This window comes from Physeter macrocephalus, unplaced genomic scaffold (assembly GCF_002837175.3).
Source record: "Physeter macrocephalus isolate SW-GA unplaced genomic scaffold, ASM283717v5 random_1030, whole genome shotgun sequence".
In the NCBI taxonomy this organism is placed as follows: domain Eukaryota; kingdom Metazoa; phylum Chordata; class Mammalia; order Artiodactyla; family Physeteridae; genus Physeter; species Physeter macrocephalus.
In genome coordinates, this window is record NW_021146987.1 from 1 (window position 1) to 25,000 (window position 25,000).

Below are 25,000 nucleotides of genomic sequence, written 5' to 3' on the forward strand. Positions count from 1 at the left end.
GTCTTTCTGTCTGTCTCCTCCTATTTTGTAGTCCCTGGGCTCTCCTCTGCTATGTACACATTTGTTTTTCTCTTGGGGACCTGAAGTGAGGTGGAAAGAAGAGTCAACATGACGTAGGGGGAAAAACACAGGGTTCAGATTCCAACTCTGTCATTCCTATACCAGCTGTGTGACTTTAGGCAAGTTAATGCGTTTCTCAGAGCCTCTGTTTCTGCCTCCATATACTTCATTTAGTAAACATTTATTGAGCGCCTACTATGTGGCAGCACTGTTCCAGGCCTTAAGGGTACAACACTGAACAAAACAAAGGAAAAAGCCCTGCCCTCTTGTAGTTACAACAAAAATCAAGGAAAAAAGTAAAATACATGGTATGTCAGATGGGGTATCACAGCTACAGAGAAAATGGAGCAAAGAAGGGGGCTAAGGAGTGCTGGGAGGGAATGGTTAGATTTAATTAAATAGATCAGGGAAGACCTCACTGAGAAGGTGACCAGTGGAGCAAAGCCTGAAGGAGAAGAGCATTCCAGTGCAAAAATCCTAGGGTGGGAGGGTGCCTGGTATGTTCTATGCATAACCAAGGGGCCAAAGTACCTAGGTTGGAGTGAGGGCTGAGTGATACCTATTTCACCGGCATGCTCTCAGCAATCAATGAAATGTGACTGGTACACAGTAGGTGCTCGTGAATGGTTATTTCCTCCTCTTCCTGGGACCTTGTCAGAATCTGGGGGAGACCCATGACTGGGCAGGGGGGACGGGAGGGAGTTCTTAGGGCCTGGGCCACACCTGCCCACCTCTCTCCACAGGCTGTACCAAGTGTACTTTGAGGCACCCACCTGCCAAGGGGACCCTAAAAATATCTTCCTCGTGGGGGACTACTCCTCATCAGCTGAATTCTTTGTCACCGTGGCCGTATTTGCCTTCCTCTACTCCATGGGGGCTCTGGCTACCTACATCTTCCTGCAGAACAAGTACCGAGAGAACAACAAAGGGCCCATGCTGGTGAGCTCCCACAGGCATTTGTATGCATACAGGGGCCAGGGGACATGGAGCCTTGGGGACACAGCCATGTTCAGAGGCCACGTCAAATCCCATACAGGCCCACATGCAAGCGGCCCTGATAACAGCCACACACATTACTGCTGCTGCTGCTATGAGCATCAGAGACAGCGAATCAGAGTGACGGGGACACACCCATAGCCCACACAGAATCCCAGACACCTGGAAACCTGCCACCTCTCACAAAACCCTACAGTCTAGATGAAAGAAAGAAGCACACAGAGGTTCATTGTGACAGTCATGCTTGTCATCACACCACACAGACACACTGATTCCTACACAGCTGTACTCATACACCCTCATCCCAGACACAAAATGACACAAATTCCCACATTCAGATAAAAGTGGAAAGACACGCTACTTTCCACAGATTTGGCAACCATCTCACAGAATCCCCCACCCACACACACCCACACCACATACCACGATCACACTCCCACACCCTCTGTCACATACACACACATGCACAGACAAGCCCAAGCTAGGAGGGCCACCTTCAAGTGAGTGTTGGGGATTTCAAGAGCTGGAAAGGCAGGGGAGAGACAAGCCTCTTCTGGGAGACCCCCCTCCCAAAAAAGCCTGGGATCTGAGGAGGCCCCACAGCCCAGCATGAAGCAGCCCACTCACGGTGCCATCTCCCTCCCCCCTGCCCGGCCTAGGACTTTCTGGCCACGGCAGTGTTCGCCTTCATGTGGCTGGTTAGCTCGTCGGCCTGGGCCAAGGGGCTGTCAGATGTGAAGATGGCCACGGACCCAGAGAACATTATCAAGGGGATGCCTGTCTGCCACCAGACGGGGAATACATGCAAGGAGCTGAGGGACCCTGTGACCTCTGGCCTCAACACCTCGGTGGTAAGCCCTGGGAAGCTGGCTGGGCCAGCTGGGGAGGGTGGCTGGGAAACTTAGTCTGGCATGGGGAGTGGTGGAGAGAGAGAATGAGAGGAGAATTCAGAGGAAATCCAAGAGGGCTCCCTGGAGGAGGCATGCCAACAACAGAGCCTTGTAGGATGAGATAGCAATTGTAACCACTGTGACACCACAGACTGTCCCCAAAAGGGGAACGTGAGATCTTCTGTCCAGTTAGGTTTGGGAGACCTGGATCACAGGCTCAGCCTAGTCATGTAGAATCTCTGGCAACTCAGTAAGTACCCTCTTGGGACCTGTTTCCTTACATGCAAAATGAAAGAATAACTTGAAATGTTTCCCGTATGGACACCTCCTACTGGCCAGAGTCAGACTGAGCTCAAATCCGAGCTCTGCCACTTGCAAGCTCTACGACCTGAAACTAGTTACCTCAGCCTCTCAAGCCTCAGTTTGAGCATATAAATTGAAAATAAGAGGTCCTGCTCCAAAGTTAAGTATTGAACTAATAACATACAAAGTGCTTAGAAAACGGCCTGGCACATGGTAAGTCGTACACAAGTGTTACAGATCCTCAGATTCCAACTCTTTTTTTGTCAATTGCTGGCTACCAGACCTAAGCCACTTAGCCTCTCTGCACCTCAGCTTCCTCCGCTGTAAAGTGGAAATATTACTTCCTGTCCCCAAATTGAATTACATTGTATATATTTATACAAATCTATATATTTGTTTTAATATAAAAGCATATATTTATATACTTTATACATGGGTATTTATACATATATTTGTATATACATATGTATGTGTATATATGCATCCATTAGTGGTATATCTACATATTTAATAAAAATTTATGCTTAACATTTTACTATATATTACAAAATTAGGTTTACTATATTTTGTACATGTATAAACGTGTATATATGCAAATACATAAACACATATATGTAATACTGATATATCTCAACATCCCCGGGGATCTGAATTCTAACACGCCCCATGCCCCCCTCCCCACCAAGGTGATTTTTGTGCACATTGACATTTATGCGCTGGGTCTCGGAGGGTCGGGGTCTCAGAAACCACCACCCTCCGGGCACCCGCGAATCCAAGCCCAACGCAAGCGGCCTCGATGTTCCCCGGGGCCGCCAGTGCAATGGGCGCAGGACGACAGCCGAGCTTTGCCTCCCCACAGGTGTTTGGCTTCCTGAACCTGGTGCTCTGGGTCGGCAACCTGTGGTTCGTATTCAAGGAGACAGGCTGGGCCGCCCCATTCCTGCGCGCTCCTCCCGGCGCCCCCGAGAAGCAACCGGCGCCCGGGGATGCCTACGGCGAGGCAGGCTACGGGCAGGGCCCCGGCGGGTACGGGCCCCAGGACTCCTACGGGCCCCAGGGCGGCTATCAGCCTGACTACGGGCAGCCCGCCGGTGGCGGTGGCGGTGGCTACGGGCCTCAGGGCGACTACGGGCAGCAAGGCTATGGCCCTCAGGGTGCACCCACCTCCTTCTCCAATCAGATGTAGTCTGGTGAGTGACAGACAGGCGGGGCGGCCAAGGAGGGTTCAGGATCCTTTCATGGGCGGGTTAGTGAACCAATAGGAGTAGGACACTGACCGGACAGGTAAGGATGGGAATTTGAAGGAGCCAATAGCGAGGCGGAGCCACGTGCTAGGGGCGAAAAATTAGCCAATGGTGGAGAGCAGAAGAGTGGTGTTTGAAAATGGGCAGAATGAAGAGCCAATGGGAGAGAGGTAGAAGTGCTGCTCTGAGGGAAGGGAGGGGAGAGAGAAGTGGGCAGAGCAACCAATGAAAGGAGGGAGTAACAGGAGGACTTGAGTAGTGGGAAATCCGCCGGGCGCAGGAGCCACGGAGGGAAGAAGAGGTGGGTCTTAGCCAATACGTTATGATAAGACCAATAGATGATGAGGGTAAACGGGCTTGGATCATGAAGGTCAGACAAGATCACTAATCCAAAGGAGGTGACAGATGCGCCACCTCTCCGCAACCCTGGAGGCGACGGAGGTGGTGTGGAATTTCAAAGAAGGAAAGGGCCGGGGCGGAGCGGGGCGGGGTGGGGGGGCGCATTGGAAAGTCTTGCCGGCCTTCTAGTTGGGCCTCAAAAGAGAGGCGAGATTTCCCTCAAATGTGAGGGGGGAAGATGGGGAGTAGAGGCAGGCTGATGGCGTTAGAGGGGAAAGGCAAGGAGGTGGCAACACATGGGTGGAGGTAGCTTCTGACACTTGGCCAGGATGGAAAGGGCAGGGAGGAGTTTATCAGGCATCCCATATCTAATTCATTAAAAATTCCTGTTGGCTCTACCTTCAAAATATATCCATAATCTTCCCACTGTCCCCCTGGACCTCTTCACTGGTTTCCACCCCCATTCCCATTATATTCTGCTTATGGCGTGGGGAACGATCCTGTTAAATCCTAAATCACACCACGACCCTCCTGTGCTCAGAGCTCTACCAGGGCTCCCATCTCACTCAGATTAAAAGCCAAAGCCAAAGCTATGGCCCACGAGGCCCTACACAATCTAGCCCCACCCCTCACTTCTCTAACCTCTCACCCCCAACCACTCCCCCGCACTCTGTTCCAGCCACACTGGCCACCTCGATGTACCAGGCACAGTCCAACTTCACAGTCTTGGTACTTGCTTTCCCCCTGGAGTTTCACACCCAGACACACTGATAACCTTACCAGGCCAACTCCTTACAAGTCCATTTTCTTACCTCTCCCTGTGCTTTTCTTTATCACAGTCTGTAATTATTAGTTTATATGTTTATTGACTGTCTCTTCTACTAGACTAGGGGATGTGACCATGACTAATTCATGCTATAGACACATCACCTAGAGCACTACTAATGGTAAGAAACATTTATTGAGGAAATAAAAGAAACAGCATAGCATGAGACATTTTACTATCATTTTACCCTTCTTCTCTGCTTAAAATCTCCACTTGATTTATACCTTATCCAGAGTCAAAGCTGAAGTCCTCACAACCTTGTCTACAAGCTCCTATGTGACCCTATTGCCTACCTCTCGGACATCACCTCCTACCACTCTCACTTGCTCACTCTCCTGAAGCCCCACTGATCTCCTTGCTGTTCCTCAAACACACTAGATGTGGTCCCAACCCAGGGCCTTTGCACTGGCTGTGCTCCCTACCCGGAATGCTCTTCTCTCCAGTTATCTGCATGGCTCATTCCCTCACCTCCTTAAGTCTTTATTCCAATGTCACTTCTTCAATGAGGTCTTCTCTGACTACCTACTTACTTACTACAGCAACCTTTCTTCCCCTACTGTCACTCCTAATCCCCCTCGCCCCAGTCTACTTTTTGTTTTTCCATTTCACTTATTATCACCTTATGTCATACTAGATAACTTATTTATACATCATGGTAATTGTTTAAGTCTTTCTCCCCTGCTACAATGTAAGCTCCACAAAGATGAGGATCTTCGCTCTGCTCAATATAATTTACCACCAATGAGGAGAACAGTACCTGTTAACAGACTTTTTTGGGTTGGGGGAAGGGGAAACCATAATTTCTTTGGTACCTAATCTAGTGAAGGCAAGATATATCTTCCCAGCAGGGGCAGCTGGGATGAAGCTGACCCCAAGACTATAAGTGAAGGAAGAAGGAAGGAAGAAAGGTCCTGGCAGATAGAGCATAAAGCTAGGGCAGAGGCATAGCAGCCCAGTCCTTCCCTAAAGGCACCACCTGTGTCTGGACCCCCTCTCCTTTTGTATCTTTTGTCTCCACAGGTCAGTGCAGCCCGGGAGGACCCCGTTGGTAGGCAAGAGCTCAGGAGAAGGACTGCCCCCTGTTCCCATCCCTACACCCCAGGTCTCCACCCCTCAAACCAGGAGACCCTTAACTGTCTTTGCTGTTTATATATATATATATATATATATATATATATATATATATATATATATATATATATATATATATCCTGTGTCTGGACCCCCTCTCCTTTTGTATCTTTTGTCTCCACAGGTCAGTGCAGCCCGGGAGGACCCCGTTGGTAGGCAAGAGCTCAGGAGAAGGACTGCCCCCTGTTCCCATCCCTACACCCCAGGTCTCCACCCCTCAAACCAGGAGACCCTTAACTGTCTTTGCTGTTTATATATATATATATATATATATATATATATATATATATATATATATATAATATAAATATCTATTTATCTGTCTGAGCCCTGCCCCCACTCCACTCCCCTTATGCATTAGGGACCCAATCTTGCGTGGGCCCCTCTCTTATCCCTACCCCTTCCCCTTCATCCTTTGGCCTCTCTCTGTTCCCTGGCCCTGTGCCCTGAGGTTGGGGGGCTCTGTAAGGGGGACAGGGAGGAGACAGAAGGCTGTGTGGGGAGGGTGGGTGTGAGTTCAGACTCTCCCCTCTCTCCCTCCCCTCCTCCCAACTCGGGCCTTGATTCCTCTAGCAATGCCTGAACAGGGGCCATTAGGGAAAATTCAACTCTGAAGAGAGGAGAAAGGCAGAGACTGGGGGAGCTTGGGACCCAAGGTGGTCTTGGAGGGGACCTCTGGAGTGGACGGGGCTAGTAAGCAGAGGGGTTGGGTTCCAGACATACTGGATCTGGAGTCTGAAGAAGAAGGGTGCCCTACAGCATTCTAGAATGGGGCTTAGAAGGAGGCTGAGGGTGTGGTCCTAGAAGGGGTGGAGCTTTGAGTGAGGCAGTGGGTGGGCCCACAGTGGGCAGGGGTTGGAATAGGACAGGGTTCTACGGAAGGAGTGTGACTTGGGACCTGGACACTGGGCTTGGAAAAACGCTAAGGGCGTGTTTCTAGAAGGGGTGGGGCTTGAAGCAGGCAGTGGGTGAGGCCCCAGAGTGGGCGGGCCTTGGATTGGGACCAGAATCTATGGAAGGGGTGTGGCTTTGAACACTCGAGAGACTGAGTTTGATTCTAAAGGGGGCCGACCTTGGGCAAGGCAAGAAGTGGAGTTCAGGAATGGGCCAAACTTGGAGTGAGGTGGTGGTCCGGGTTCTAGACAGTTCGGGGCTTAGAGTGGGGCGTGCATGGTGGTTTCTGAAGGAGCAGCCCCGCCCCCGCAAAGGAGCATTGAAGAAAATATGTTTTAAGTGGCTGGGTTTGGCAGTGGGGAGGTCGAGGTGAGAGGCTTGGTTAGGAGCTGAGGGATGGATTTCGTTAGGGGTAGGGGGGAATATCCTTGGCCAAGGCTGGGGACTGAGGTGGCCTGGGAAGAGCTGAGAGATAAGACTTGGAGGGTAAGGGGTGGGATCCAGAGAGAGGCATCCCCCACACCCTTGCCTACCCTGAGATGGGACAGCTAGTCAATCAGAGGACAGAGCCAAATGGTCTGTGGGGCCGACCTACCCTTCTCCCCGCCCCCCCGGCCTCCTCCCTCCTTCCACACCCCCATCCGTCCCGGAGTGGTTGGAGGCCCGGTCTGGAGCCCCTATCCTGCACCCTCTGCTGTGTCTGTGACGTCGGTAGTGCCTGTGCTTGTGTGTTGCCATTTTGTCTGGCTGTGGCCCCTCCCCCTCCCCTCCAGACCCCCACCCTTTCCCGTGCCCTTCGGTATCGTTTGAAGACTCCATCCCCGAAGAACAAATATGATTAATTCTTCTCCCCTAAATAAACTCCTCAACCACCTAGTCCACACGGCTCTTACTTCTCAGTGTGTCTTTTTTGAGGGGGGAGAGAAAGATGGGGAAGAGGAGGCGAGAGGAAGCTCCGCCTCCGACCTGCTGGACACCGTTCGAGTCACCCCACCATTTTCGGCCCCTCCAACAGTGTTTTGCCGAGCCCTATCCTCTGTGAAGCCTCACCTGCCGATCATTCTAAGTCACTCTCTGAGTAGCCCTGCCGACTGCCCCACTACTGGCCACCGAATGCCCAGTCTTTCTAGGGTTCGGTTCTAATTCTGGTCCCTTAGCCATGCCCCTTCCCAGCCCCTGTGGAGCCCTGTCCTTGAATCCCCAAACGGTTCAAAGGGAGACTTCCCTCTAGCCACCCGCCTCGCATTCTTCAGACCCTGATGTCTCTCTATTTCCTTGTCTCTGCTCCAGCTGGAGAACCGGGAGACCCACTAGGCTGCAAGGCCGGGAGGCGGGGCGCCAAGGTGACTCGTTAGTTCTTTCATTCACTCCCTATAACCTGTCTCAGGCTCCTCCCTGGGGCAGGGAGGGGCAGGAAGTGACCAGGATGTGCGTAATGGGGCGCGGTGGGGGTGGGGGTGAGGTCCCCGGCGCCCACGATGAAGGGCCCGGCTGACCGCCGCCACCGCGGTGCCTAATTAGGGACCCTGGCCGGGCACCGGAGTTCTGGCTGTGTGCCGGGGACCCCCTCCTCCCAGCCCCGAGGCATAGCGAAGCCTGAGGGCGCGGAGAGACTCCTAGCTCAGGCAATGAGCTCAGGGAAAGAATCACTGGAGAGAGAAAAGTAGGAGCAAGGGAGGGAAGGCTTGAAAATCTATTTCTCGGGACTTAGGGGGCATCACAGCTGGGCCTGTAAGGATGGGGAGCGAACAGGGAAGAGGGCCTCGGAACCTGGCCGGTAACTTTAACCCCCTCCCCATAAACCTCAGATAACCCTGGCTCTGAAAACGGATGAGAGCGGGGACGTGGGGCGGGGGCATAAGATCGAGCTCTCTGATGGGGTGAGGGAGCACCAGCTGGGGCTGCGATGGGGTTGGGGACCGTTCTTGCAGCATTCATCCGGGGGAAAGAGACCCTCAGAACATCACCAGTGGTGAGGGGGCCAAGAGGTGGCTTTAACCCATCCCCCAAATAAACATCCAAGATAAATCACACGAAGTGTCAATACAAGTACTGTAGCGCACACTCCTTGCAGTCAGGTCGCCACTTCCAAGTTCCCGCTCCTCCACTACAGAGCCCTCAAGACCTAGAATGTCCTGTGAGAGACCATGTGGAACCCTGGGGGCTCTGGGGGCCTTGTTTTCTGAGGCCCAGCTCCCGCCCAGGCAGGAGTGCAAGGAAGCTTTCGCGCACGGCGTTCCTGGGCTGCGCGCCCCTCACCTCTAGGCAGGGGGCGCCTTGGCCCGGGAGAAACAACAGGCCCAGGGGCGGACCCCGCTGGGCGCGCTCCTCCTACGCCAGTGTCAGGTTTACGGAACCGAGAGCTCCCCTGCCGGACGCGCGGTGGCCAGACGGCCACAAGGATTCCATTCACCTGACCCGGCCCGGCTTGACCCTGCCCGGGCGCGCCATGTTCGCGCGTGGGTCCAGGAGGCGCCGCTCCGGGCGCGCGGTGAGCGAGACTCAGGGCAGCGGTGGGGGTCGGGGTAAACTGAGGCCCGGGAGAGGGAGCAGGGGATAGGGATAGCGAGGAGGCGCTCCCAGAGGATCTGGGAATCCCCATCCTCAGGGTTCCCAAACCGGAGGGCCTGGGGCTGCTGGAAGCATGTGGATGAAGGAACTTGGAGATCTGGTGGCCCTTGCTCCCTAATCACCTTTCCGCACACCTTTATCAGCACCCCGGGGACCTGGTGCACTCCCCTCTCGGGTGAATTATGGGAGGGGATTCTGAGGGCCAAAAGATTGGGTCCTGGAGTCCTAGATTGAGCAGGGGCCTCCTGAGCTTATGAGAAAAGGGACCTCCCCCTGTACCTTGGCGGAAGGTGAACTGAGGAGTGAGGCCCTACACTCCTGGGGTGCCCTAATACTGAGAGTCGAGTGGTTGGGATTTGTGAGGAGAGGGCTTCCAGGCTTCCACTTGAGCCAGGAAGCTTTTGACTTCCTAGATGGGAGGGTCTCTCTCTTCCTTTGGAGGGGCTGTCTGGGTGGGGTCTGCGTTTGGTGGTCCAGAAGAGTGAATAGCCCTAGGATATGAGGGGTAAGGGCCAAGGCTTCTTGGGGTGTGGGTTTCTGAATGGCTCAAGGGCCTCCTGAGATCCTGGAGGAGGGTCTCAGTTCCTTGGGTATGAAAAGGTGAAGCCCGGGTTTGGGGGATGGGCTCTTGAGCTTCTGAAAAGAGGAGCAGGGCTCACGTGGGGATCCTAAGTAAGGATGGGGTCTCAGATTCCTACCCTGTGGAACTGGAGTGCTGCTGGCTTCCTGAGTGGAGAAGGGGCCGAGATGAGGCCTGAGAGGAGACACCCAGATTAGGGGCTCTGCTCTGGTGAGGAGAGTACTCTGAGTTCACGGGGAGGTGTTTTGAGGCCTGGAGGAGTCAGAGGCTGGCGGGAAGTGTCGAGGCTGGGTTAGGGGAGTCCGATGCTGACCCGGGGAGGGGAATTCCCTGAAAGGGGCGGCATATAGGGAGGTGGCCTCAGCTCCCCCGCCTCTACCTCGGTTGTGTCCCCCTCCCCCGCACTCAGGGCTCTGTCCCAGCCTGCCCGGCGTTACCCTGGTGGGACAGGCCCCAGCGTGTGTTTGCCGGTCTCGGAGTGGAGAGGCGGGCGTTGACTTCTCTTTCCCTCCCCGCCCGCGCGCACCTCGCCGGGTCCCGCGTCTGCCCCCGCCCACTACAGCCTCAAGAGGCAGAGGACCCAGACCGCGGCCAGCCCTGCAACTCCTGCAGGGAGCAGTGCCCCGGCTTCCTGCTGCATGGCTGGAGGTAGGTGACCATCCCAGGACCTTGTCTTCGTCAGAGTCCTGCCCTTATGGGAACCTGCCCTTAGGGGAACCCCCCCGATTTAGGCCACGCCCCTAGGCTTGAGCCAGGTCTTAGAGAAAGCTCAGGTCCAGAGCCCCTCCCCTGACTCATTCCCAATTGTCTAGTTCCCAGGAGAGCTCCGCCTACTACACAGCCCCGCCCCCAGAAGTGTCCTCCAAGTTTCTGAGTCCCATCTCTAGGGAGATCCTCCGTCCCGGGCTCTAAGCACCTCCCACTGACCTCCAGCCCGCTTCTGGGGCTCAAAACTCCTCTCCCAGACCCAGGTCCTATCCTCCTAGTGGAGCCCTGTACCCAAAACGTCTCATAAAATACCACAGACAGAGCCCTACTCACTCAGGCTCAGAGCCCCACCCACTCACAAGTTCAGAGCCTCAGCACAAGCTAGAGCCCACCCCTAGGGAAAGTTCCCCCACCACGTCCAAAGTCATGAGGGGAAACCCCTCGATTTATAACTCCAATCTCAGACTCAGAGCCCCACCCCTACTCAGGCCCATTGCCGGGAGAGTGTGACCCAAGTCCCAGTGCTGAAAGTCAGGGGATGGCCTTGAGACCTCCCACAGCCCCACCACCCCTTCACATCCTCTGCCCAGGCCCCGCAGCCCCACTCCCAGCTCCCAGTCCTGCCCCCAGCTGGCCGCTCTGCCCCTCACAGCGCCACCCCCCACCCCCCCCACCCCCCGCCAACCAACTCCCCACATTAGTCTGGCTCACAGCCCCACCTCCGCTCAGCACCGCCCCCAGGCCCCTGTCTGACTCGGAGTCTTTTGCTGGTGATAATCTGAATGTTTCTGGCCCTCAGTTGGACTTCCTTGGGCTGCCAAGGGGTCAAGTGGGCCATCCCTTAGGAACTGACCCCCCATCCCTGTCCCCTCAGAAAGATCTGCCAGCACTGCAAATGCCCACGGGAGGAGCATGCCGTGCACACAGTGCCTGTGGACCTGGAACGCATCATGTGTCGGCTAATCTCAGACTTCCAGCGCCACTCCATCTCTGACGACGACTCTGGCTGTGCCTCGGAGGAGTATGCCTGGGTGCCCCCTGGTCTCAAGCCCGAGCAGGTGACCAAACGCCACCACCCACTCTTGCTCACCAATGGGCACACACACATGCACACTCAAGTGGGAACCTATTTCCAGGGAAACTCTAGGGTGCGCGATCAGACTGTGCATGTCCTTCTGACCCCTCTGTGGCCTAGCAGGGAACCCTGATTGATCGCTGGGCCAGTTCCTCAGGACCTGTTCACCCCTCTCCTGTCCTCCCCCTACCTCAGGTCTTATCCCAGCACTTAATTCACTACATTTCCATTGATTGATTCATTCAACAAACAGTCACTGAGCACTTACTGCATGTCAGACAATGTTCTAGGCACTGAGAACACAGCAATGAACAAAACACAAAAAAATACATCTGCCCACATGGAGGCTGTATTCCCAAAGGGAGCAAGAGCCAATAAGCAAACCTGTAAATATATGTCAGATGGTGTAAGGGCTATGGAAAAAGTAGAGCAGGGAAGTGGAAGAGTGGGGGGGAGAGAGAGAGAGAGATGTTAGAATTGTAAATAGGGTGCCCAGGTCAACTTCTGTGAGAGTATGATGTTTGAGCTTCTTGAAGGAGGTGAGGATATGAGCCATGCAGATATCTGAGGTTAGAGCGATCCAGGCAAGGGAAACAGCTAATGCAAAGGCCTTGAGGCAGGAGTGTGCTTGGCATGTATGAGAAAAAGCGAGGAGACCAGTGTATCTGGAGAACAGTGAGCAATGGGGCGAGTGGTTGGAGGTGAGGTCAGAGATGGCGGAGGCCACGGACAGAACTTTGACTTCCACTCTGAATGAGGGAGAGGACACAAGAGGCTTGTGAGCAGAGAAGGGATGTGATTTGTCTTAGGACTTAACAAAATCCCTCTGGCTGCTGAGTGTAGAATGGACTGTAAGAGTAAGGGTGGAAGCAGGGGATCAGTGAAGGGGAGGCTACTGCAATGGTCCAAGTGACTGATGATGGCGCTGGCAGTGGAAGTAGTGAGTGGTGGTCAGATTCTAGTTATATTTTGAAAGTAGAGCTTAGAGGATTTGCTTGTGGGTGTGACAGAGGAATCAAAGATGACCCCAAGGATGGATGGATTGACTGATATGGGGCAGGCCAAGGCAGGAGCAAGTTTGAGGGCTAAGAGCATGAGTTTGGTTTTGGCTATCTGGAGTTTGAGATGCCTGTTGGACATCTGAGTGGTCACGTTGTCTGGAACTCAAGTGAGAGGTCACAGGGCTGGAGGTATGCATTTGTGAGGCATTAGCCATGAGATGGTATTTATAGCCATGAGGGTGGATTCAATTCCCAAGGGACTGAAGGTAGACAGAGGCAAGAGGACCAAGGACTGAGCCTGAGGACCCTCCCACATTTAGGGGTTGGCCAGTTGAGGAGGAACCAAAACAGGGACAGAGAAGGAGCAGCCAATAAGGTAGGAGGAAACAAACCCAGGGCTGTGTGGTGTTCTGGAAGCTAAGGGAACAGAGTGTTTCCAGGAAGAGGGACTGATCAGCTGTGTCCAGTGCTACTGATGGGTCAAGTTGGATGAAGACTGAGACCTGAACAATGAGTTCAGCGATGTGGATATCATCAATGACTATGACAGGAATAGCTTTGGAGGAGAGGCAGGGACAGAGGGGGCGGGGAAGCCTGACTGGAGTGGGGTCTAGAGAGAATGGGAGGAGAGGAAGTGGAGACAGCAAATGCACACAATTCCTTCAAGGAATTTTGCTATAAAGGGGAAAGAAAAGTGGAGCAGCAAATGGAGGGAAAAGTGGGGTCACAACGTGAGGGAACTCTCAATATGCTTAGGAAGTGGCAGAAATGATCTGGCCTGTAGGGAGGAGGGAGTCAATAGAAGTTCCCTCACGATGACTTTAATTTTCTCAGAAAAGTAGGGACCCACCATCCCACTGCATCACCCCTAGTCTCAATTGTTTTCTCCCATCCCCCATGTCCTGCCAGGTATACCAATTTTTCAGCTGCCTTCCAGAGGACAAGGTCCCCTACGTCAACAGTCCCGGGGAGAAATACAGGATCAAGCAGCTGCTGCACCAGCTGCCCCCACATGACAGTGAGGTGAGGAGACAGAAGACAGGAAGGGCATGCCAGGTAGGGGACACAGCCTGGACAAATGCTGGGCAACTGGAAAGAAGTGGGCAGGGTCAGAGGAGGAAAGGTGAACTGATCTGAGGTGACAGGTCTGGACAGGCAGGGGCAGTCAGGGGACATTCCTTGGCAAAACCACAGCTGTGCCTTGGGAGAAGAGGTAAGGGGTGGGTATTTCAGGCAGGAAGCACCATCTATATAAAGGCCTAGAAGTAAATTTTTTGAGCATGGATGAAATTTGGAAGAAGGCTGGGGGCAGGCATCAGGGGAGGAGCCTGGAAGATCCCCACTACTCCAGGCACAGTACTGCACAGCACTGGAAGAGGAAGAGAAGAGAGAGCTCAGAGCCTTCAGCCAGCAGCGGAAGCGGGAGAATCTGGGGCGTGGCACCGTGCGCATCTTCCCCGTGACCATCACTGGGGCCATCTGTGAGGAGGTGAGCCATGGAGGACCTCAGTGAGTAATGGTGCCTTTGCTCCAAGCCCTGGGGTACAGGGCCCATCTGCCAGGCCCTGGAGTTTTCTCCCCTCCATGCAGCGTACATGGGGCGTGGGCTATCTCTTTGGTCGTCTTATGATTGAGACTTGTCTTTAAGAACCAACCCACAGTGGCAGTGCCTGTCTCTAGAGCTGGGTGATGGGTGGGATTTGTCTCTAAGGCCCCCCTGGTGGGTGGAGCCTAACCTTAGATCTTACTGTTAGGTGAGCTCTGTTGCTAAGATCCCCCAGCTGGGCCTGGCCTGTCTCTATGGTTTCCCCAACCCCCTAAAGGGGAGACTTGCCTTTAAGGCCAGCCACGAGAAATAGGGTCTGTCTCTGGGGATTCCCCCCAGAGCAGCGTCCTTTTCTAAGGCTCCTGCTCACACCTCTACCCCTGGCCATGTAGGCAGGGCCTATCTCAAAGTTACCCCCTGGATGGGGCCGGTCACAAAGGCCACGGGGAAGGCCCACGTGTGACATACCTTGGCTGACCCCCATGCATCCTACCATCTTGGTGATGGTGACGGCGTCCACCTGTCATTTGGCAGTGCGGGAAGCAGATTGGAGGTGGGGACATCGCCGTGTTTGCCAGCCGTGCAGGCCTGGGTGCCTGCTGGCACCCACAGTGCTTTGTGTGCTCCACGTGCCGGGAGCTGCTGGTGGACCTCATCTACTTCTACCATGCTGGCAAGGTCTACTGTGGTCGCCACCATGCTGAATGCCTGCGCCCGCGCTGCCAAGCCTGTGACGAGGTTCGTGTCTCTCTGCCCAGGGGTGTGAATGGAGGGTGGGCAGGGGCAGGCCCTTCTGATGGCCATGGATGGCCTTTGCCCCCCAGATCATCTTCTCCCCTGAGTGCACAGAGGCCGAGGGCCGGCACTGGCACATGGGTCACTTCTGCTGCTTTGAGTGTGAAGCATCACTGGGAGGGCAGCGCTATGTCATGCGTCAGAGCCGCCCCCACTGCTGCGCCTGCTACGAGGCTCGCCACGCGGAGTATTGTGATGGCTGTGGGGAGCACATTGGTGGGTGAACACGGGACTGGATGGGGGATGGATGGACAGCTGGGTCACAGCCCCACCCCCAGGAGTCTTCCTGGGGGCATCTTCCAGGCCCCATCTTCCGTTATACCCCATACTTTAGCTCCAGCACTGTAGCCCTATACCCTTCCCTGCAATTCCATTACCAATGTCCCCCATCATGCCATACTTTCTAAACCCCACCTACACTAGGTACCACTACACATCTAGGTCCACCTCCAGAGTGCCCTCTAATTCCTAGCCCTGCCCCCCAGCAGAGCTACCCTCCTACCCTCTCAGCCTGGCCCCTACTCCAAGCTATGCCCTATTCTCTAAAACTCTCCTCCATCAGCCTAGGTAAACCCTCCCTTCTAAGCCAGACCCTACTCTCTAAGACCCACTCCTTTCCCACCAAGGCCATGCCCTACCTTCTATGTCCTGCCGCCACTACCCAGGCCTCTTCTTCAGGTCCACCTTCACTCTCCTTCCACCTGAAGCCACCTCTTAATGTCTAATCCTGACCCACATCTTGGAGTCCAATGTCTACCCCCACCCTGGGAAAGAAAGGGAGGCAGAGGAGACATTTATCATCCAGTTTCCAGGAGAGAAGGATGAGGAAGGGCCCCAATCTGGAGACGTTAGGGGAGAGGGCATCTCCAGGTACCCTGCCTCAGATTCCCTGCCTCTTCCCAAGAAGGGCCCCTATTCAGGAGGGTTGGGAATATGCCTGTGGGCTCTGCCTCAGTTTTCCCCCTCGTGTCCATTCCCGCAGGCCTGGACCAGGGCCAGATGGCTTATGAGGGCCAGCACTGGCACGCCTCAGACCGCTGCTTCTGCTGTAGTCGCTGTGGGCGAGCCCTCCTGGGCCGCCCCTTCCTGCCACGCCGTGGCCTAATCTTCTGCTCCCGAGCCTGCAGCCTGGGGTCCGAGCCCACGGCTCCAGGGCCCGGCCGCCGCAGCTGGAGCGCAGGCACGGTCTCCACACCTCTCACAGCCTCTACAGCCTCTTTCTCTGCTGTGGAGGGGGCGTCTGAGACCTCCACCAAAGGCACCAGCGCCGAGCCAGCGCCTGGTGAGCCAACCTTCCAGCCACGGCCAGCCACTCTGGTGCCCCCGCCTCAACCCTGTCCCCGCCCCTTGATTCGCCCAGGCCCTTCACCTGTGTCATCCCTGGCCCCGCCCCCATCACAGCCCTGGCTCCGTCCCCAAACCATTCCAGGCCTAGTCTCCATCCCCAACTACACCCCAACGTGAACCCTTGTTCCACTCCACTTCTGTACAGGGCCCTTCCCCTACCTCAACTTGTCCCAGCTTGAGCCCAAGTTCCTCCTTTCCTCCAAATCGTCTACCCCTCACCCTCCGCCCCCCAGGCCCCGCCCCCATTCTATCCCAGACCCTGTGTGCTCCAGCCTATGCCACTCCCCTTTCACCAGAAGCCACGCCCCCACCCCGACCACACCCCATACACCAATCCATCTGGTCCCGTTCCTCCTGCTTTCAATCTCCTTCCCTCCACCCAGAACCTGCCCCAGGCCTCACATTTCCCGGACTCCCCACCTCGCTGCCCCCCCCATGCCTGCGTCCACTTTCCCAGTCCTGATGGGGGAGAGAGAAGGCCCTTTTCCAAAGGCCTCCCCTGAGCTGGGGTAGGGGTGGGGCAAGAGATACAGGGAGTCGCTCCATCTCTCTCTTTCCAGCTGCAGGCCCCGAGGAGCCTGCCCGCTTTCTGAGAGGGGCCCCTCACCGCCACTCCATGCCCGAGCTGGGGCTCCGCAGTGTCCCCGAACCACCCTCAGGGCCTCCCGGCCAGCCGGACCCGTGCCCAGAAGATGGTGCCTTTGGTAGCCAGAGCACCGCACGCGTCAGCTTCCGCGACCCTTTGGTGTCTGAGGGAGGCCCGCGGCGGTCCCTGAGTGTGCCCCCAGCCCAGCGCCGCAGGCCACGCAGCCCCCCGCCCAGGGGCCCCACACATCGCCGCCGCCACCACCATCACAACCGCCACCATCACCGCCGCCACTCTGGCAGACGTCGCCACCATCAGTGTGACTTGGGATCAGCGTCGGACTCGGGATCTTGCTCCAGCTCGCCCTCCAGTCCCAGTTCCGAATCCTCAGAGGACGACGGCTTCTTCCTAGGGGAACGCATCCCACTTCCCCCGCACCTGTGCAGGCCGGTGCCTGCTCAGGACACTGCAGCTGAGACCCCCAATTCCCCATCTCCACAGCTCCCCGGGAACTCTCGCCCAGGGATGCCTCGCCGGGCCAGAGACAAGAACTGCGTCGTGGCTTGAAGGAGTGACAGTTCTGGAGGGCTGCATTCTCAAGTCAGTGTAGATGATGACCACCACCCCCCACTTAAGTGATAAATCCCCTGCCTTCCTCCCTCCTTCCTCTGTTTGTATTACTGAAGTAATTTAATATTTGTTTGAAAACAGGCCTGGCTTCTTTACCTCCTTGCTCCAGCTGCTCCAGCTCCCCCCAGTTTTCCCCCTCCTGATGCTTGAGATGTATCTACATTTGATCAAAGGATTAATTTATTCACTATCATATGTTCTAATAATCTGCTTATTATTTATTTATTCCTCCACAGAACCCCTCTCCTCCCACACACACATGCACACTGAGAAGGTTATTAGGAGAGGGTTACAACCTGGGGCCTGGAGTCTGAAATCTGAGGCACCCTCTTCCGTCATTTTGTGGCTTAGGTGGGGGCACTGTCCAGGCAGAACTGGTGTCTCCGTTTGGATACTGCAGAAGGAAGGGGAACCTAGGCACACCCATAAAGGTGGCCATACCCAGAGGAGTTGATTGGCATCCTGGAAGACAAATTCTCTCGATAAAGGCACTTTTACCTCAGTAGGGGGCTGGGAGTTGACTGGGAGTGTTGTAGTAGGGGCGGGGAGGAGTTATTTCGATGGAGGTGTTATTTGCAGGTTTCTGAGAGAAATGAAGGGAGTTCACCTACACCGGGCCATCTGCAGGGTCTGCAAGAGGAAAAGAGAGAATGCATTGGCTGGATCCATATGTCCATTTTGCAGATAAGAATACTGAAGCTTATGGTACTTATTGGCACTAAAGCCTTAAGTATCAGTAAGAGACAGAGTTGGCATTCATGCCCCTTGGGAGACCCATTTTCTTTTCACCCCCTTAGCAACACCCCCCCAACACACCCACACACTTACCAGTAGGGGCTGCTGTATGTCTTTGCTGCCGCAAGGGGAAGGTAATGTAGGCATCATAGCCAAAGAGGCATGCAGCGATTAGGCCCAGCACCTGGGGATGGGGATGGGAGTGAGGTGGGAGTGGATTAGGCTGGTCAGCCTACTCGGCCTCCTACTTCCTTGTATCCACCACCTCCAGTGACTACCCCATGCAGGGATGGTAGCTAAAGCCCCAGGTTGGCAAACCAGAGAGCCCCAGGGAAAGGCCAGAGACTGGACTCTACCCCACCCTCCCTCTTCCTAGTACCTTTCAACACAGTGCAGCCACACAGTGGCCCCACATATAGGGGACGCCATTCATACTGTACATTGAGACAAAAGCTCTAGCAGATGGTATAGTCTAGTGTATCGACAAAGGGGCCACCTCCCTGTGCTTCCCACAAAAGTCCCTGTGTCGGACAAGGGATGACCCTTAACAGCAAATGATTTGGGGAGGAAAACCAGGGCCTGGGTCAGACTTTCTTGCAGGCCCTGAGGACGAGTGTGACCTACTGTGGGTCACACACTTTCTGGCAGAAGCAGAGGCAGAAATGACCCCAGGATCCTCAAACCCCTCTCTCTGTGCTTTGGAGCTGACTCCACAGCCTTTACCCCTGCAACGATTTTGGAGTGGTTTCCTCTCTCAACAAGCACAACAATGGAGGTGATCAGGTAGAGAATGACCGCTACAAGGGTTCGGAAGAAATCCTGTGAGGTGTAGGGAGAAAAGGGAAGTCAGTGTGCAGAATTCCCCCCAACAATCCCAACTTCCCGAGCCCCTCCCTAGCCTTGCCATTCTGGCCCCTTTCTCACACTCCAAGGCCAGTTGATGATCTGTATCTTGGTGTGCAGGTCACACATGTAGACAACAAAGAAGATAGCAGCAAAGATCATCTCTATGACCGACAAGAAGGAGTATCCTGATGTCGAGGCACCGAAGCAGATCAGAATCACCAGGCACAATATCTAGAAGGATATGTGAAAGGGGGCCTCGATCAACTCCCAGGGCTGAGGGGACTGGTTTAAATTGAGGGTCTCAAACTCAGATGCGTACCAGGACTAGGAAAATGACAAATAATAATAGCTAAACACTTATTGTGTGCACACTGTGTTGCAAATGTTATTCTAAGAGCTGTACAAGTATTAATTCACTCAATCATCACATCAACCTAATGAGCCGGGTACTATCATTAGTATCTATTTTATAGATGAGAAAAGTGAGGCACAGAGACATGAAGTGACTTATCCAGGATCACCCAGCTAGCAAGGGGTAGATTTAGGTGCCTCAGTTTCCCCTCTTTTCCCTTCTAGGATGGCCTGCCCGGAGTGGTGCCTCCAGGTGTTTTTTGTGAGCACTCGCGGCGCCAGCTTCAGGGCTTTGACGGGGCGGGACGTGCTGTTCTCCCAGCAACCTCTTTGGGAAACGGTGAGAGCGATACCAGAGGGGCAGGGCTCCATTAAAGGCGCCGCACCCCTTTTACAAGTGACTCAAAGGAGGCGCCCACTTTGAGAGGGACGGGAAACCGAGGCTTCCAAATAGCTGAGGACCTCCCACCCCACCACAGAGAGGCGAGGAAGAACTGGAGGAGGGTTGGTCACCCTACCCCATGGGACTAGCGCGCGGGGGCCCCACCCCAACAGGTCCCGCCCCTGGGCGCTCTGCCAACCCTCCCGCCAGTGCCCAGGCCGCGCCACGCCCTGCCACGGGATGCACCCCAACACCCAGCCCCTGGGGACCCCTTCGATAAGTCCACCGATAAGTCTACGGGGTCTCTCTCCATGGGGCCCCCCATATGCCCCTATGGGCCTCTTGCCTGACCCCGTGGGCCAGCAGCTCCCGACCACCTTCTCCAAACCTCACTGACTCGCCCTGCGTGCGCCCCTGGTTTCGGGCCTGCGCCACCAACCCACGCACCCCTCGCTCCACTGCCAAGAGGCCCGGGCCACGCGCCTGCCTCCCCCGGAGCTGCCCCGCTCCGCGTATTCCAGCCACCCCACCCCGCCTTTGCCCACCCGCCAGTCCCGGGACGCTCACAATCTCAGCAAACAGGAGAATTCCCTTTCGGGTGCGTGAGAAGTTGGTGCAGGCGGCCCAGCAGCCGGGGGCCGAGAGGCGCTCGGAATCCGCCATGGCGTGGACCGGAGTCCCGGGAGGCGCGGAGGATCTGCTCGCTTGCTCGTGGGTTCGAGGACGGTGCACACCCAGCCGTCTTGCCCGCCGTCTGGCCGGGAAGGGGGCCCCGGGGCGAAGGAGGGAGTGAATCACCGCGCGGAGCAGAAGCGGGCGGGGCCGGAGCGGGCCGGGCCAGGTGGCCGCCGCCCCGGAAGCCCCCTTGCCCCTCCCGCAAAGGATTCTCCCCGCCCGGCGCACAGCCCCCAGGGCGTCCCATCTACGGGGGTGCCAGCCTCTGAGGCTTGGCAGTTCTGCAAACCATGTGTTGCACTGGACAGACCCTTCACGCTTTTAGAATACCAATGCGCCTAGGGCTGCCTCAACTCAGAACCATGGGGATTTGGCTTTGGAAGGGAATGCCTCAGTTTCCTTAGCTGTAAAAACGGTCGAGGCCAGGGTTAAACTCAGGTATGTTTCCAGAATTCGGAATATTTTGGATTTTAGAAAGTTTTCTCAATACATATAAGGTATATCATTTAACACTCTCAGCGGGGTCTGAAACTGCCCCGTTAAAAAACCAACCAAACAAACAAAAACACGTTAATTTTTCCTCAAGTAATGGTGTGGACATTCACAGTAAGTGGGATAGGCCAGGACCAAAAATTTTTCCTGGTTAAGTCAGGTCAAGTTTTGTAACCAAATGGTGCCCAACTTGTGGGAAAACTGTTGGTTTCCAAAGCTTTTTGGATTTCAGAATTGTGGATAAAAGATCGTGGACCGTGGAATAAACCTCTTAGCAGTGATGGAATGAGACCTCGCCAGTGCACAGGCTGAGAGAGAACAAAGCCTGTTGAGCATCAAACTGCTCGGTAAATGAAGGGTGGACGTTATTAATAGTGTCAGAGCTCAGGTCTGTTTCTCTGTTCTGCAATTCTAGGGAGGTCCTGGCCCCAAGTGTTGGGCTTCCATTTCCTGGTTCTAAGTAGAGGGGCTGTCAGCCCAGTCTTAGATGAAGAATAGGGAAGGAGCACAGCTTTATTTATTGCTGTGAGCTTGGCAAGATGAGGGGAAGGCTGCTGGGTGCCAGACTGGGTGAAAAGGCTGATGATATTGAAGAGTGTGTTATCCTGAGTGAGTAATTTCTCCTGACTCAGCCTCAATTTCTGCGTCTGAGACATGCACCTGGTCACGGAATCAGGATCTCCCCCAAGATGTGCTGAGGGGCACACTCTCTCCAGAGTGAGTGTTGGTTTCATTCTCATCTCATCTGAGTAGAGGAGAGCCATGGCTGGAAGGCCAGGATGGTTCAACCCAAGGGCCTGCCTGCTTCCCCCCCACCCCTGAACCTGAGGTCCCACAAAACTAAGTAAGGGGCTCCCCTCTTTCAGCCCAGGTTGCTGAAAGAGGGATTGGATACTGGAAGGCATAAAGCATACCTTTCCCAAGGCTGAGTGTTTGCTTTCCAACTCTGTGAGGCCATGCCAGAGTTTCTAGAACGGAACAAACTCTGCTCTGTATCAGGGCCTTTGAACTTGCTGTTCTCACTGCTGTCAATGCCCTTCCCCCAGTTCTACAAACATCTAGCTTCTGGTCACTCAGGTCCCAGATCAAATATTATGTCTTCAAAGAGGCCAGCAGCCCACCATCATTACCTCCCCCACCATAACCTTTTGCTATCTTCCTAACTCTCACTTCTCTCTGAAATTATCTTTTTATTCATCTTCTTGTGTCTTTTCTTTTCTGACATCTGTCTACCACCCCCACACTACCTCAGCTACACAAGGTTAGAAATCTTTATATTTCATTCCTCCAGCATCTCACCAGTGCCTATCACAGTGCAAGGTAAACAGTTGGGGCTCAATTAATACTTGTCAAATGCAGGTGAGATTAAGAGGACAGGCTTGGGAATCGGGCAAGATTAAATACTGCCTCAATCCCCAACTTCCTCAAGCTATTTATACTCACTGGGCCTCATTTCTCTCCTCTGTGAAATGGTCACATCGGGATTGTTGAGTTCATGTGTAACTAGATGGAAATAGATAGTGCCAGTAAAGCTGGTAGCCAGGATAAGACCAAGTAAATGGTGGCTGGCGGTACTATCAATATTATTAGTCTCCTGGGTGTGACTGTTTTTATAGGACTGGGGCTCTGGAGCCCTTTCCTGACTTCCCTAGAGCCACACTTCTACCAGGCTCTGAGTTAGGGTCAACTAGAAGCCCCAGTGCACTCCCCCACAATGCCTACAGCGCTAATCATTCAAGGGTTCACCTCTTCACCTCTTTATACCCCAACTCCCAGCCTAGCTTTACAGTCCCTCTCTCCTCCCCAGCGCCACCTTGGACACTCACACTTGGGCCCTTTCCCTCCCTCACCTCTCCAGCCCCTCCCCGTAGGGGGTAGAGTTGCCCATTCCCTCCAGACCACAGCTTCCTTCGTTGGGGGGATGGGACGAAGTATTCAGGATGTGGTGACAGCGGAGGTGACTGGACATTTCTGGCCTCGGTCAGTGGCCGCACTGGGCTACACCGGAGTCCGGCTGGCCATATAAGCCCTGGCTTTGGGGCTCTGTTCCCAGGACGGAGGAAACTCGGGCCTCTCCCAGCACCGGGAACGCCCAACGTGTAGCGTGTGCACACAAGCCCAGCTGCAGTTCGTCACCATCTATGGAAGAGGGGGGCCCGGCCCAAGGGTTCTAAAAGCCTTTTTTAGCCCGGCCCGCTGACTCACACCTTCCTGGCTCCGCCCCGAAGGGGGCTTCGGGGCCCCAGCCAGTGCCCTGAGGGTGGCAGTCTACAGCCAGCCAAAGCTGGCAGACCAGGCTGGAAGTGAGAGACCGCAGGTTCTCGGCGAAGGAAGCCGCCCCGGTTCTAGCCTTGCTATCCAGCCTAGCTGAGGGTCTGGACGATTCCTGGCCGGGGTTGTGGGTACACTGGTGCACTCCCCGCCACAGTAGGCCCTCCTCTGCATTCCCCACGCCACGTGCAATAATTAACTTTGAGCCCTGCACACGTCCAAAAAAGTGAAATGAATAAATGGGGAGAGAAGCAGGAGTTGGCGAAGGGGAACGGCGTGGGGCTATGCCGGCAGAAGCGAAGACCTCTCTAGAGACATGAAAGAAACAGCAGGAAGTAAGCTTCTCAATGGTTGCTAGAAGAGGCCCTCCTCGCAAACTGGTCGACCCACCCGCTGCTTTACGGGTTGGACTCGGGAGCCCCGCCCGGCTTTGAGCACCTGCAAGACTGGATCGAACCATTTTATTACCTCCCCCGCCCAAAGCAATAAGCGCAGGGCTGGCCGGTCCAGCAGGGCCGTACCACTGACGCCTCGAGGGGAGCTCGGGATGGTCGACTGCGAAGCAGGAGGGGAGAGAAGACCAAGCTCTCCATGATGTTAGTGAGCGGCGGGCGGAGCACGCCAGATCCAGGTTGGGCAGTACCAAGTGACCCGTCTGCTACACGCTCAGTGCCTCCGCCTTCCGGCTGCCATCTCCAGGGCTAGCTGCGCGGCCCCTGGGACCCCTAGGGCTCGCGAGAGCCGTTCCTCGCTCGGCACCAGCCAGGGTCCAGGAGAATCCGGGGTGTGGTCGTTGGGGTCCTCCGTGCGGCCCTCAGGAGGAGCAACCGCGGGGTCGTCCGCCACTCCTGGGCTAGACTCCGGGCTGCCCCGGGTTTGGGGCGTCGTACGGGGTCGAGGGTGCTGAAGTGGGGAAGCGCTGGAGCTGCGAGACCTCATCACCTCTGGTCCCCCAGGATCTGCACTGCGATCTGGGGATGGCAAGACTGCAGATTAGATTGGACGATAGGGTGGGGAACGGAGATGGGGCCCCTTGGCTGAGGGTGGCCGGCAGACTCGAAGGGCTGCGGGAGACAGAGACCCCAATACTTAGAGAAACCTCCCTCAATGAATGGACACGCCCATCAGGAACCGGAGCCACTCCTCAAGGCCCGACACCTCCTTTCCCGAGTCCCCTCCATTCCTGGATGCAGAACACTCCCCTCAGGAATCAATTCCCACAACTCCCAAAGGAAGTCAAACCCCTCCCATATAGGATCCCAGACTCTCTCCCTTGCTCATCCCACCTTCCTCAACTCCCAACCCTTTCCCTAATGGATCCCTCGTCTTTTGGAACCAGACCCCCTACCCTCTGGATCCCCATCCCATCCCCTCTCCACTGAGACCCACTCTGCTTTCCCATCTGAGAACCACGACCCTTCCTTCTGAACAACCACTTTTACCCCAAACCCCTCTTTTCTCTTCCCTCCCAGTACCTCAAAAGCCTCCCCTCTGAAATCCACCCTTATTCCTATCCTGGGACCCCGGTCTTCCCATCCCCACTTCTGAAAATATCATGACCCTCACAAACACCAAGCCCTGATCCTCCCCACTGAGACCACCAAACCCTTCTCACCCAGGTCCCCAGCCTCTCCACTCTGCGACCCTCTTCCTCTCACAGATCCCTGACCCCAATCCTCTGAGAAACCCACCATCTTCTTTCCAGGGCCCTCCCACCCTCTCAGGC

At 55.2% G+C, this 25,000-nt stretch overlaps 4 protein-coding genes across 6 annotated transcripts; 2 read left to right on the forward strand and 2 right to left on the reverse strand.

The window, feature by feature from the left end:
- The first annotated feature begins 807 nt into the window (after positions 1-807).
- SYP (synaptophysin) lies at positions 808-5,786 on the forward strand. Its single transcript, XM_028487266.2, has 4 exons — positions 808-999; positions 1,716-1,907; positions 3,109-3,439; positions 5,679-5,786. The coding sequence occupies exons 1-3, from the start codon at positions 931-933 to the stop codon at positions 3,433-3,435; spliced, it is 588 nt and encodes a 195-aa protein (XP_028343067.1). The 5' UTR covers positions 808-930; the 3' UTR covers positions 3,436-3,439; positions 5,679-5,786.
- A 3,282-nt stretch (positions 5,787-9,068) lies between these two features.
- Positions 9,069-17,668, forward strand: PRICKLE3 (prickle planar cell polarity protein 3). Of its 3 annotated transcripts, XM_007113259.3 has the most exons (9): positions 9,069-9,174; positions 10,397-10,482; positions 11,417-11,600; positions 13,528-13,641; positions 13,970-14,107; positions 14,699-14,902; positions 14,989-15,175; positions 15,942-16,241; positions 16,867-17,668. In XM_007113259.3, the coding sequence occupies exons 1-9, from the start codon at positions 9,133-9,135 to the stop codon at positions 17,457-17,459; spliced, it is 1,848 nt and encodes a 615-aa protein (XP_007113321.1). In that variant the 5' UTR covers positions 9,069-9,132; the 3' UTR covers positions 17,460-17,668. The 3 variants fall into 3 exon arrangements, with proteins under 3 accessions (XP_007113321.1, XP_028343063.1, XP_028343064.1); XM_028487262.1 differs by lacking the exon at positions 13,970-14,107; XM_028487263.2 differs by lacking the exon at positions 10,397-10,482 and having other exon boundaries at positions 9,110-9,174; positions 16,867-17,667.
- A 47-nt stretch (positions 17,669-17,715) lies between these two features.
- On the reverse strand, positions 17,716-20,628 carry PLP2 (proteolipid protein 2). The gene is made up of 5 exons (XM_024116924.3): positions 20,404-20,628; positions 19,182-19,334; positions 18,981-19,076; positions 18,351-18,441; positions 17,716-18,152 (listed from the first exon to the last, which is right to left on the reverse strand). The coding sequence occupies exons 1-5, from the start codon at positions 20,497-20,499 to the stop codon at positions 18,130-18,132; spliced, it is 459 nt and encodes a 152-aa protein (XP_023972692.1). The 5' UTR covers positions 20,500-20,628; the 3' UTR covers positions 17,716-18,129.
- A 2,778-nt stretch (positions 20,629-23,406) lies between these two features.
- Positions 23,407-24,973, reverse strand: LOC114485572 (PDZ domain-containing protein MAGIX-like). Its single transcript, XM_028487265.2, has 2 exons — positions 24,890-24,973; positions 23,407-24,245 (listed from the first exon to the last, which is right to left on the reverse strand). The coding sequence occupies exons 1-2, from the start codon at positions 24,966-24,968 to the stop codon at positions 23,941-23,943; spliced, it is 384 nt and encodes a 127-aa protein (XP_028343066.1). The 5' UTR covers positions 24,969-24,973; the 3' UTR covers positions 23,407-23,940.
- Positions 24,974-25,000: the final 27 nt, after the last annotated feature.

Bases quoted from the DNA above. Each gene is read 5' to 3' on its own strand.
- SYP (XM_028487266.2), top strand. From the start codon at position 931: ATGGGGGCTCTGGCTACCTACATCTTCCTGCAGAACAAGTACCGAGAG. The intron at 1,000-1,715 runs GTGAGCTCCCAC...TGCCCGGCCTAG, and splicing joins ACAACAAAGGGCCCATGCTG to GACTTTCTGGCCACGGCAGT. The intron at 1,908-3,108 runs GTAAGCCCTGGG...GCCTCCCCACAG, and splicing joins CTGGCCTCAACACCTCGGTG to GTGTTTGGCTTCCTGAACCT.
- PRICKLE3 (XM_007113259.3), top strand. From the start codon at position 9,133: ATGTTCGCGCGTGGGTCCAGGAGGCGCCGCTCCGGGCGCGCG. The intron at 13,642-13,969 runs GTGAGGAGACAG...CCACTACTCCAG, and splicing joins TGCCCCCACATGACAGTGAG to GCACAGTACTGCACAGCACT. The intron at 14,903-14,988 runs GTTCGTGTCTCT...TTTGCCCCCCAG, and splicing joins GCTGCCAAGCCTGTGACGAG to ATCATCTTCTCCCCTGAGTG.
- PLP2 (XM_024116924.3), bottom strand. From the start codon at position 20,499: ATGGCGGATTCCGAGCGCCTCTCGGCCCCCGGCTGCTGGGCCGCCTGC. The intron at 18,442-18,980 runs GTAAAGGCTGTG...CCCCATCCCCAG, and splicing joins ACTCCAAAATCGTTGCAGGG to GTGCTGGGCCTAATCGCTGC. The intron at 18,153-18,350 runs GTAAGTGTGTGG...TTCCTCTTGCAG, and splicing joins ACATACAGCAGCCCCTACTG to ACCCTGCAGATGGCCCGGTG.
- LOC114485572 (XM_028487265.2), bottom strand. From the start codon at position 24,968: ATGGTGGGTTTCTCAGAGGATTGGGGTCAGGGATCTGTGAGAGGAAGA. The intron at 24,246-24,889 runs GTGAGAAGGGTT...TGCCATCCCCAG, and splicing joins TGGAGAGGCTGGGGACCTGG to ATCGCAGTGCAGATCCTGGG.